The sequence below is a fragment of the Ambystoma mexicanum genome, chromosome 6p (assembly GCF_040938575.1).
Source record: "Ambystoma mexicanum isolate Mex_15411 chromosome 6p, UKY_AmexF1_1, whole genome shotgun sequence".
NCBI lineage: Eukaryota > Metazoa > Chordata > Amphibia > Caudata > Ambystomatidae > Ambystoma > Ambystoma mexicanum.
This window is the reverse complement of record NC_090935.1, coordinates 437,692,346-437,705,147: the sequence shown is the minus strand read 5'-3', so window position 1 is coordinate 437,705,147 and position 12,802 is coordinate 437,692,346. Positions and strand designations below refer to the sequence as shown.

Genomic DNA, 12,802 nt, shown 5'->3' with positions numbered 1-12,802 from the left:
TGCCCTCTCTTCCTTCCTCTTCTGCCTCCACTCGGGCTCCTTCTACACCTCCGCAGGGAGTACCTCTGATTTGTACCCCTCCACAAAAATCTTTCAAGGTTGGCAACCTTCTCCATATTGCCACTCTCCACTCTCGCTCGGCTGTCATTCACTCCTCTGACATCTGCTGCCACCTGGAAGAACTCGACCTTGATGTCCTCGGTCTCACAGAGACATGGTTCACGGCCAGCTCTGTCACAAGCTTTGACAGTCTCCTCCCTGATGGCTACAATATCCTCTCCGTGCTCAGACCCAACCGTCCTGGCGGGGTCTGAGCTACCCAGAGGGGATTCCTGCCTCTGTGATTCCTATGCAGGCCTAATTCTCCCTGAAATGCCTTGTCTGCAGGCTTTCTCTCTTTCCTGGCCACTCTCTCACCATTGCTACTATCCATCGGCTACCTTGTCAGACTACCTCTTTTCTCTCTGAGTGGGCTGACCTCTCCTCCTCCCTCCTCGCCTCGACCACTCAACTCCTTCTCATTGGTGACCTCAACATCCACCTGGATGCCTCCTGTACCTCCTCTCTACTCTTTTGTGACCTCTGCGACTCTCTCACTCTCTTTCAATTCTTCCCTTTGGCCCGATTGGCTCCCAGTGGCTGCTAGGATTAAGTTTAAAATTGTCCACAAGGCCTTCTGGGGCCTGAGTCCCCAATACCTTCAACTCTCCCTTCGGAAATACCTTCCTACTCAAGCTCTTCGCTCCTCCACCTCCAAATCCCTCAGGGTCAGTCGCTTCTCCAAGCAAAAAGTTGGTGGTAGATCTTTACTTTACTTTAAGAAATGTATACAGCGCAACCATGGACCCTTGGGCATCAGGGCACGGACATAACACAAAAGCAGCAGCAAAAGAGGAGAGAGACAGTAAAGATCTATAGGTCCAGCGCAGCCCTGCACCAGGAGTTTAAGAAAATAACCACGTTTTCAGTTTTCTCTTAAACTTTTCCAATGAGACCTGCCTCGAAGAACAGGGGGGAACAGATTCCAGGCTTTAGGGCCTGCAATAAAGAAGGCTTCACTTTCAACCCTCTTAGGCCTATATCTGGGCTGGGTCAAATAATTCTGGTTACTAGACCTCAAGGATCTGCTATTGAACTTGTTAGAGATGAGGTCTTGTAAATATGAAGGCATAAGGCCAAGTCTGCATTTGAAAGTAATAACCTAGAGTCGAACCCGGGCATGCACCTCGACAGGGAGCCAATGATAATAATGATAATGATGTGTTATTTATATAGTGCCTTAACCCAAAGCGCTTTACAGAGCACATATTTACATACAATATCACCCAACTGAAATTGGTACTCATTTATCAACCTCGGAAGGATGAAAGGCTGAGTTGGCCTTGTCGGGATTCGAATCTGAGACCTGCAGATCAGGCTCAGATGGCAGGAGTCTGGCCGCCGAGATGTGGTCACGCCCGGATAATCCAACGACCACCTTGAAAGCAGCATTTTGAACAACTTGAAGTATATTAAAGTCCACTTTACTAAGACAAACCAAAAGACTGTTGGCAGTCTCAACCCGGTAACTCAGTTGGCTGGACTGTTTTCCGGTCGGTAGCCATTGTGTACTGTTCTGCGAGTCTATGTGTGGTTTGTTTGTTGTTGCAGTGTAGTGAAGTTTGTGTGGATTGTTGTGTTTATAGGCTTTTGGTTGTGTTTGTTTAGAGTTTGAGAGGTGTATGCAGAGGGGTGAAATTGTTAGTGGGTTGGTTAGTTGGCATAGCTAACATTCACATTTCTATCCAAGTGTGGCACATGCTAACATTCATATTTCTATCTAGATGCGACACCTAGTGTCTAAAATTCCGTCTAAGCGTGGCATGTGCTAACATTCACATTTCTATCTAGGCGTGGCATATGCCGACATTCAAATTTCTACCTAAGTGTGGGGCATGCTAACATTCACATTTCTATCTAGATGCAACGCAGCTTAGTGTATAAGATTCCAGTGTGTGGCACATGCTGATATTCACAATCCCAACCAGGTGCGGCGCAGGCCAATGTCTAAGATTCCATCTAGGTGTGACACATGCCAATAATCACATTTCCATCTAAATGTGGTACATGCTAACAATCACATTTCTATCATGTGTGTGGGACATGCTAATATTCACGTTTTTAGGTGTGGCACATGCCGACATTCACGATCCTAACCAGAAGCGACTCTGGCTAATGTTCACAATTCCAACTAAGTGTGGCACATGCTATCTTTCACAATGTCAATGCTAAGCACAGCTAGATGTGAGAGTCCTGTATAGTGGGAGAGAAGGCTACGCCCGACAGAGCAACAAAGTATAATGCTAAACACAGTTAGATTTGAGCATCAATTGAACTGTTGAGTGCAATACTAACCACAGCTAGATTTGAGAGTGTGGGAGGGATAATCAATGTTTGCGCCGACGATTGCTCTAGCGATAGTCTCAGCATTGTCCTGAGATATGAAGGGTCTGAGATGAGCCAGTAACTTAACATAGTCGGCTGCCGCCGAGACAAGACTGGAACAAAACTCTCCTGTAGAGAGGTTTTCACAAATTTACTGAACTTGATGCTGGTATCTAGGGTTGCTGTTGGTACTCTTGTTCAGAAGAGAATTGCCTGGCATTTCAGTGCTGGACTGCCCTTGCGTAGGACAAAGACTGATATGTAGTGAACATTTCTCTTCTGTGAAAGGATGGTGAGCTAATGACTCTGGCTGAGACTCCAACCCGGGATATAGGCCGACAGAGAGACACTCCCAGGAACCCCCCCCCTTGTTTCTGCATATTAAGTAGCTTTTGGTGTTCACCCTAAGTTACTAGGGTAATCCAGACATGGAACCCTTGCTCACTGGTCCTAGAGAGGCACAGCTCCACCTCACTGATGAGGCCCAACCAGGCCAAAACATGTGTCTGGGGTTGCTGTTGGTACTCTTGTTCAGAAGAGAATTGCCTGGCACTTTCGGTGGTGGACTGCCCTTGGGTAGGACAAAGACTGATATGTAGTGGACATTTCTGTTCTGTGAAAGGATGGTGAGCTAAAGACTCTGGTTGAGACTCTAACCCGGGATATAGGACGGCAGAGAGACACTCCCACAACCCCTCTTGTTTCTGCGGTCTTTATTTGGTATCCTGACCAGAGGCAGGGGTCCGATCTGGCTCATCTTGCTGGCATCAGAAAAGATACCTTGTGAGTTTGAGGCATTGATTGTGCTGAGGAAAGAGGGAGAGACTATGTTGTCTTTACTGCAAATATGGCTATGTGAGCGCAAAGGATGGTGGTAAAGTCTTACTGTGTTATGATGTTGAATTCCATCCACATTGACAGGTCTCTTGATGAAAATCGAACATTTGTCATGGGCGCTGCTCTGTGAGAACGAACAAGGCAAAAATGTCATGTTCTTTGGGATGGTACCCACTCTATAGTCCGCTGCCACACTTTAGCTCACTGTACCTTTCACAGATGGGAAATGACCATTTGCATATCAGTCTTTGTCCCGCTCACATGGGCAGTCCATCACCGAAATGCTATGGCAATTCCCTTCTGAACAAGAGTACCAACAGCAACCCCATACATGTGTTTCAGCCTTGTTGGGCATCATCAGTGAGGGGGAGCTGTGCCTCTCTGAGCACAGTGAGCAAGGGGTCCACGTCTGGATGACCCTCGCAAACTTAGGGTGACTAGATCTCTTGATGTGACTGACGATGACTGCGCTGTGATTGGTGTTGTAGTCGGATTACCTGATCTTGTTGATTTTGCCAGTGAAGAATGTATGGAAAGTGCTACATTTTTCTTTTGATTGAGTTACTAGGAAAACAAGTAATTGGGGTGACTCGGGCAGATCAAACCAAGACATTATAATACCATTTGGATAAAGTAAGAAGTAATGTGACAATTGACAGGGTAGTACTAAATGGAGTGACATGATCCACGAAGAACCTTCAATTTGCCCATTTCTGCAATCCAAGGAAAAGATTCAATTCTAATCAGTCCATGTAAAAAAGGCACAATATGTTACAAGGTAATTATATTACCTGCGCAATGTAGAAAAGATGTGCAGAGGAGATTTCACTTTCTTGTCAGATATTTTCTTGTGCGGACAATTTGATTTTTCTTTGCTTTGTTTCCACTGCTGTGTTACAAATGTCTGCATAATCCTGTAAAACCAAACAAAATGTTATTACACTACTTAAAGCTAAAGTCATATTTATTTCATATGTTTTATAAATTCATAAAACAATCACATATTAAAATACATAGCGTTTAAGTATTCGAAGGAAAGTATTAGAACAATAGATTACTTCGCACCCTTTGAGTGAGAATAAGATATGAAGAGAAATAACCATAATAAAAGTAAATTAAAAAATGCAATCAATCAGTCATAAAAACATTACTTAGAAATACAATACAGATATGCATGCATAGCCCTTCAGAGAGAAGAACAAGTTACTTTCTTACCTGGTAACGTTCTTTCGATGGGATGGTCCGACGACGTATTCCATATCTATGACATGTAATCACCACAGCTGTGCTGCTTCGGAAACTTTTTTCGGCGTCTGCGTCCTGCGTCGATGACGTCGCTGCGCCGTCGTCGAGGACCTCCTCCGACGTCCGACGTCATCCGATGTGATAAGTAGGACGCACGACGCCCGTAGCCTCAGTTGTAGTTTTTTCCCCCAGAACGTGAGACATTAGTCAACTGCCAGTCAGACACAAAGCCTTGCGGAACGTAAGCTGCAATCGCAAAAGAAATTCTGCAGCGGGGAAGGCAGGGCGGGAGCGATATGGAATACGTCGTCGGACCATCCCATCGAAAGAACGTTACCAGGTAAGAAAGTAACTTGTTCTTCGAGGGAATTGGGTCCTCCGACGTATTCCATATCTATGACAGACTCCCAAAGCAGTACCAGAGCAAGGAGGAGGGAAAGAATTTAGAATCAAAATTTAGAATAGCCAATCAAATAGCAGAGCAAAGGACCGCCTTGCCAAAGGCCAGATCCTGCTCTCGGATCCAATCGAGGGAATAGTGACGTACAAATGTATGTACTGAAGCCCAGGTGGCTGCATCACAGATGTTGCGAATAGGAACACCCCTCTGCAGGGCAGTAGATGCAGCCACACCCCTGGTAGAATGGGCCCACAGGCCAGCCGGTGGGTCCTTACCCGCCAAGCGGTAACACTCTGAGATGGCTAAAATAATCCAGCGAGACAAAGTCTGTTTCGTCACAGCTTGCCCCAAACGCTTTCCAGCGTAACCAATAAAGAGTTGATCGTCCACTCTGACCCGGGACATGCGTGAAACATAAAAGCTCAAAGCTCTCCTAGGATCAAGCCTATGGAGCCTCTCCTCTTCCTTACCAGGATGCGGAGGAGGATAGAATGCCGGAAGAACAACCTTCTGGGCCAAATGAAATTCCGTCACTACCTTCGGAAGAAAAGAAGGACGAACTCGAAGGACAACCCTGTCCTTGTGAAATACAGTGAAGGGTGGCTTAACTGAAAGTGCCTGTAACTCACTCACTCTGCGAGCGGAAGTAACTGCAACTAAAAACACAGTTTTCAGAGTTAACAGCCTCAAAGGGCAAGAATGTAAAGGCTCAAACGGAGCACCCATAAGAAAGCTAAGAACAAGGTTTAAATCCCAACCGTGCACCAGGAAAGGTGACGGAGGGAACACATTAGTGAGCCCTTTCAGAAACTGTGAAATTAAAGGGATTTTAAAGTAAGAACACTCTTCAGACGAGCGCTTAAAGATGGACAGCGCTGCCAGGTAACCTTTAATGGTACCCACTTGCAAGCCCCTGTAGGTCAAAGAAAGTAAAAAGGACAGAACCATGGGGATGTCACATGCAAAAGGATCCACATTCTGAACTCTGCACCAGTCGCAGAACTTACGCCAACGGCAACGGTACAGAGACTTTGTTGCTGGCCTTCGGGCCGAAAGCAACACCTCCATCACGTCTTCAGGTAGGTCCCAATACTTATACCTCAACCTTTCAGAAGCCAAGCCTGAAGGTTGAGGGATCTGACCTCTGGATGGAGAACCTGACCCCCCTCCCGTGAGAGCAGATCGTCTCAGTAGGGAAGACGACGTGGAGGGCAGATGGACAAGTCGAGAAGGTCCGGGTACTACGTCCTCCGAGCCCACGCCGGAGCAATGAGGATCATCCGGGAACCGAACTTCCGTAACCTCCGCAGCACTTGCGGGATGACGGGGACTGGAGGAAACGCGTACAGCAGCGGGAATGACCACTCCACCACGAACGCGTCTGCCAAGGCTCCTTTTGGAGGAAATTCCCGCGAGCAAAACCTTTCGCACTTCCGGTTGACACTGGAGGCGAAGAGATCCACTTGAGGGGTCCCCCAAAGGGCGAAGATCTCCAGGAGAATCTCCTGAGCCAACTCCCACTCGTGAGAGATCGCGCTCTGCCTGCTCAGAGCGTCCGCCGTCATGTTTTCGTCTCCGGCCAGATGGACTGCCGAGATCGAAACTTCCTGCTGGATGGCCCAGAACTCGAGCTGCATCGCCTCCCTGCACAGAGGAAGTGACCCTGCCCCCCCCTTTTTGTTGAGGTAGTACATGGCCACTGTGTTGTCCGTTAGGATCAGGACATTCTTTCCTCGCACAGTCGGCAGAAAAGCCTTCAGGGCTAGCCTGACGGCCCTCAGCTCCAACAGATTGATATGGAGTCTGGACTCCGACGGAGACCAACGACCGCTGACTGTCAGCCCGTTGGCATGAGCTCCCCATCCCGTGAGGGATGCATCCGTCACGATCGTCACCTCCGGCCAGGGAAGCCAAAATGGAGCCCCCTTCATCAAGTTGCCTTCTACGACCCACCACAGAAGGTCCCGGGCGACCGAGGGCGGCACCTGAACCGAGTCCGACATCCTGCCGGAGGACTGCGACCATTGCGTCTTGAGCGCCCACTGCAAAGATCTCATCCGCAGACGAGCCTCTGGCACCAGAAGAATGCAGGATGCCATGAGCCCGAGCATCCTCAAGAACTCGAACGCTGGGAGCGTCTGGGCATGCTGAAACTTGTGCACCATCTGCTGAATGTGAAGAGCCCTCACCTGGGGAGGAAAACACTGCCCCAGGGAAGTGTCGAGCACTGCTCCGATGTACTGGAGCCGCTGTGTTGGCGTCAAATGGGACTTCTTTAAATTGAGGGAGAAGCCCAGCCTGTGAAGGGAGTGGCAGGCGACGGATAGATGATCCAGGACTTGCTCGGGAGAGCTCCCCCTGATCAACCAATCGTCCAGGTAGGGGTAGACGTGAATAGCCCCTTGCCTGAGATGCGCTGCCACCACCACCATGAGCTTGGTGAAAACCCTCGGGGCGCAGGTCAATCCGAACGGCAGGACCCGAAACTGAAAGCGCGAGTCGCCAACCGCGAACCTCAGGTACTTCTTGTGCTTGGGACGGATCGGCACATGGAAGTAAGCATCCTTGAGGTCGAGAGACACCAACCAGTCCTGAAGCTGAAGGACCTGGAGGACTTGAGAGAGAGTAACCATCTTGAACTTGTCCTTCCTGAGGAGTTTGTTCAAACCGCGCAAGTCCATGATGGGTCTCAATCCCCCGTCTTTCTTGGAAATCAAAAAATAAGGGGAATACCATCCCTTGTTCCTCTCCGCTACAGGCATCAGTTCTATGGCGCCTTTCTCCAGCAGGGCCTGAATTTCCTGCGCAAGGAGCGGATCCGGACTCTGCAAAGAGAGGTTCCCCGGTGGATTGTCGCGAGGCCTGTGCCGAAAAGGAAGACAGTAGCCGTGGGTAATGATCTCCAGAACCCACACATCTGAAGTAATGGCTTGCCACTCTACAAGATGCTGCGCCAGCCTTCCCCCAACCGGCGAACCATGGGACATGGCCTCATGACTGAGTGGGAGCGGCTGCGGCGTTACCTGAGGGCAAAGAGGCAACTGCCCGAGCGGCCTTGGCACCACGGGTACCCTGTCGTCCACCTCTGGTACCCCTGCATTGGCCTCTTTGACTGCCAGCTCCTCTCGCTTTACTGAAGGACGAGTAATAGTGAAAGGAACCACCCCTCCACTGCTGTCCCCTAGGACGAAAAGGCGGAGGTTGGTGAACTGGAGCGCCCAACGACTTCGCTGCAGCTTTTGAGGTCTGCAACCTCTCAAGGCTCTCGTCAGCCTTGCTGCCAAAAAGGTGTTCACCGTCAAAGGGCATGTTGAGGAGCCGGGACTGCACATCAGGAGCAAACCCCGACTTCCGCAACCATGCAAACCTGCGTATCACGTTGCTCGCCGCCATGGACCTACTGACGCATTCAGCTAAGTCCAAACCCGACTGAACGGACTCACACATGGCATCCTTACCATCCTGGACCATAGCAAGGAAACCATCCCGTTCGTCTCCTTCGGGAATATGTTCAGCCGCTAACGCAACACAGTTCCACAGAGTGTGCGTGAAACGAGACAAGGCACAAATGGAGTTGGCCGCCTGAAGCGCCATACCACCAGAAGAAAACACTTTCTTCGCCCAGCCATCAAAACGTTTGTCGTCCCTATCAGGAGGGAGGGTAGGGTACGACGCCTGCTTTTCCAGGGCCGTGGCCGCCTGCACCACCAAACTCTCTGGAGTGGGGTGCCTGGTCAAGTAGCAGGGGTCGCTACTGGCTGGACGGTATTTTCGCGACAAGGATCTGCCCACCGCCGGGAGACTCTCCGGAGCAGTCCAAGCCGCCGCCACCCTTCTCTGTAAAGCCATATGGAACGGCAGTACCGGGTCAGTTGGGGGACCAACATCAAGGATGTCCGTCAGATCATCCTGCACAAACTCCCCCGGGGGAGCAGACCATCCCAAGTACTCAGAAACCCTAGCCATAAGGCGCCGGTACGAGGAATCGGCATGAGACCCAGACTCAGGCCTACAAAACTCCACCTCCGGAGAGGTGTCCAGTCCACTGGCATCATGCAGTGACTGCCTCAAATCGTCAAACTGACTATGGCCCGAGACAATTTCATCTGGAACCTGACTAGGAACCAGGCCATCAGAATCCTCATCCGCCTCTGAAATATACTCCAGGTGGCGAAAAGAAGGCACCTGAGAGTGCCTGCTCTTAACCAGAGCCATCCTAGGGGGTTCTCCCGTGCCACGGGGTACCTCCGACACGAAAGGCGTCGATGGCGTCGAGCGAATCGGCGCCGGCGTCGAGAGAACCGGCATTGGCGCCGAGAGGATCGGAGTCGACGTCGAGGAAATCGGCGTCGACGTCAGATGTAGCGCCTCCAGCATCGGCAGCGTCGACACAGCCCTCGAAGCCGGAGCCCGAAGCGTGTCCCTCGACGACCTGAGCGTCGACGGCCTCGACGACTTCCTCAGAGCCTCGAGAAAGCCTGTCGATGCTCTCGACGCCTCAGACGTAGATGTCTTCCTCGAAGACCTCACAGGTGCACACGGTCTCGAACGCTTCGAGGACCGGGACCTGGAACGGGTACGTCGAGAACGAGTCTCCTTGTCCGAACGGGACCTCTCCCGTGACTCGTGCCGACCACTCTTGCGAGCGGTGTCTCTCGACCTCTCACGGCCGACCCCACTCGGGGGCACGGACGGCTTAGTACCCTGCGACTCAAGAATCGCCAGCATTTTCTTCCCGAAGGAAGCCCATTCCTCCGGCGTCGCACGGCTGGTGGGGTAAGCGACGTGCCGGGCAGAGTCCTCCGAAGAGGACCTGGAAGACGACCGGTGTCGGCGCTTCCGAGAATGCCTCGAAGAGGCTGAGGAGTGGCGAGACCGACTCCTAGAAGGAGACCCACGAGACTTCCGACGATGACGCGGAGAGTCACCCCTCGAATCATCCGTCGAAAGCCCCGCAGACTTCGACTTCCGGGGCTTGGACACCCGACCTACCGACAACAACTTCTTACGTTCGCGTAAGGCTTTGGACGTGAGCGACTGGCAGTCGATACAGTCATCCGTGTCGTGGGCCTCCCCGAGGCACCAGAGGCAGGCGTCGTGCGAGTCCGTCACCGCCATCTTGGACCCACACTCCCCGCACTTCTTGAAGCCCGGACGCGGGGTCGAAGACGAAGTAGAAGACATCTTCACACAAAGGATTTTCACAAAACGAACAGGTTCGAAGAACCAAGAAGAACAGAACTCTAAAGAGTCGAGGCGTTTAACCGAGAAACACGAAGCAACACGTTGGCGGAAAAAACGGAACTGAGGCTACGGGCGTCGTGCGTCCTACTTATCACATCGGATGACGTCGGAGGAGGTCCTCGACGACGACGCATCGATGTCATCGACGCAGGACGCAGACGCCGAAAAAAGTTTCCGAAGCAGCACAGCTGTGGTGATTACATGTCATAGATATGGAATACGTCGGAGGACCCAATCCCCTCGAAATGACATTATCATATTTGGATGACTCACCTCAGCCATACATACATGCTAGAAGGACCAGTCTAAAATGCATTCTGCCATAATATTGACATTCATTCTAATGTCAACCCCAACTATTTCAACAGTAATACATATTAATGAAGTGGCTACGGCAGAAACCCAGAGCTACATGCATCTACTATTAGCACCTTATTATGCACTATAGATTACATTTCTATTATTTTTCTAATCAGTATAGTCTGTGATCAAATAATGTCACAGATTTTGAAATAAAAACAAGTGTCGAAATGCAACTCATTGCATAAACCCCATATTCCTTAATGGCACACGTTATGCATTTGCTTATAAAATGATAAAGTGAAATGGATTAGGGACTCTTATTACGTTTTCACATGTGTATTTACATTCATGTTCAAAGGTTTCATACTGAACTCCGGTAAAAGGGGATTGAGGCGATTTGATTAAAAAAAAGTTAGTTAGAAGGACCTTTGTCCCAGTGTTCAATTACCAGGCAAGACAACCTTCCATATACGTACTAGGGATAATAATGCAATGACTAGGAACAGACCTGCAATTTCAATGTCTGATCAAGGTTGTCATTTTTAAATGAGGGGAGTGCTTAACACTCAAATTGCTCGCTGAGGTGATCATTTCTATAAAAAAAAAAGAGTGATACATTTCAAGTACAGTGGGCCTGATCACAAAGTCAAATGCTAACGTTAATACCATGAAAGCTAGGTGCATGGTTCCTCCTTGCCCTGTTACAGCATTTTGAAGCTGTCAAATATAAATTCCCAACCTGCTCAATCATTCTAATTCCCTCAGGAAACGACATTCTGTACATCTGACCTTATTCCCTTTTCCATAATCCAATATATCACTTTTGCAAACATCACTTTCCTTTATAGGTTAGCTGATGAGTCATCAAGGGAGATAGGGAAGTAACACAATGGGTCGGCCCTACTATCCTGCCTCTTGGAACATGGTACCACAAGCATCTTGTCCACCACGACCACAACAGTAAATGCGCATGTTGGTAGTTGAGTGCAGATGCACTTCTCATGCTTAAAGAGGTTGATGGGAAGGGTGTTAGGCAGAATTACATCCAGTACCCTTTGGGAACACTACACACAATTAAGACTATAGGTGTATGCACAATCTCTCCTTTGGTACAAGCCTGTACTACACAGTTATGTGTTAGCAGTGGCTTAGCAGCCAAACTTATCTCAAGAGGGATGTGAGCAGTACAAGATGTTACACAAAGGACTTGCAATCACAGTAGTTCAAACAAACACTTACTCAAGGATTCTTGGTAAAAGAATATACATTTATTTACACATTTAGTTAGAAAACTTTCCACTAGTAATAAGCAGCTCAATATCACACTATCATACACTACAGTACTCAACCAATAAGTTTCTGAACAAGTCAGGCTCCCCTGAAGTCAGACCAAAATGGCACTTCAGTAAATTTCAAAAGGAGTAGAACGACAAAGGTTATAAGAATCAAAACACAGTTACTTTCATAGGCAGGGCAACTAGTTTCAGTTCACTACAGGAGGCAATTCAATTCAATAGGCCTGGGCTAAAATCAATGGTTCACTGTCTTGGATAGGATAGCATAGTTCTGGTAGTAAACGGTTAAGTCTTTGCTAATGTTCTTGGAAGTAGTTTGCACGAGTTATAGGTCGTTTTAGGAGCGAACAAGACTCCAAAGTTGGGAAAGTTTCACAAACCTTCACCGCAGCAAAGAGGATTTCTCTACCGCATTTGCACAGTACCTTATGGATGAAGAAAAGCTGTAGGTGAGGCAGTTGTTCCTGGCAGTTCGTGCAGATCTCGCTGTTCCTGAACCTCAGTCGTGGGGACAAGAGGGAGGACGTCGGGAGGTTCCTACAACACACAGGGAAGAAGCCACCAGCGGGGCAAACGTCGGTTTAAGGGTTGAGTGTCTTAAAGTCCACAATCTGGTATCCTTCTCACTGGCTATCTGGTTTTCAGCAGCACTCTGATGAAAATTCGACCAGTATGGAGTGGCTTGTGAGTTGGTTGTTCCCACCAGCTCAAGGGAAGAAGTCGTCATTGAAGGGCTTCTCTGTCGAGGGAGTTTCAGGCAATTTGGACGAGCAGCAGGGCTTCAACTGGCAAACCAACGGTCCAGGAGTTGCAGTATTCGTCTTCCGTCAGCTTGTCTTCGGTTCTTTCGTTCCAGTGGTTGACTCTGCCTTCCAAGTCCCAGAGACCTGTTTTTAAACAGTTGTCTCCCATTCATTCCAGCCTAGCTGTTACTCTCCCAGCAGGGTGGCTGTCCTTGCCAGACAGTCAGCCAGCTAATCACGCCAGAGTGCATTCAGGTCTCCTAGTAGACTAAGCACAGGGAGTTTCGGGCACCTCCCTCACATCCTGTTCA

General features: G+C 49.3%; 1 protein-coding gene across 3 annotated transcripts in view; it reads right to left on the bottom strand.

Moving 5' to 3' along the window:
- PARP8 (poly(ADP-ribose) polymerase family member 8) overlaps positions 1-12,802 on the bottom strand; it is a 1,351,312-nt gene that overhangs the window by 751,031 nt on the left and 587,479 nt on the right. For all 3 annotated transcript variants that reach the window (XM_069627250.1, XM_069627248.1, XM_069627249.1), the window contains one exon: positions 4,053-4,175. In XM_069627250.1, coding sequence (XP_069483351.1) covers positions 4,053-4,175 — 123 coding nt within the window. The remainder of the gene's footprint in view (positions 1-4,052; positions 4,176-12,802) is intronic.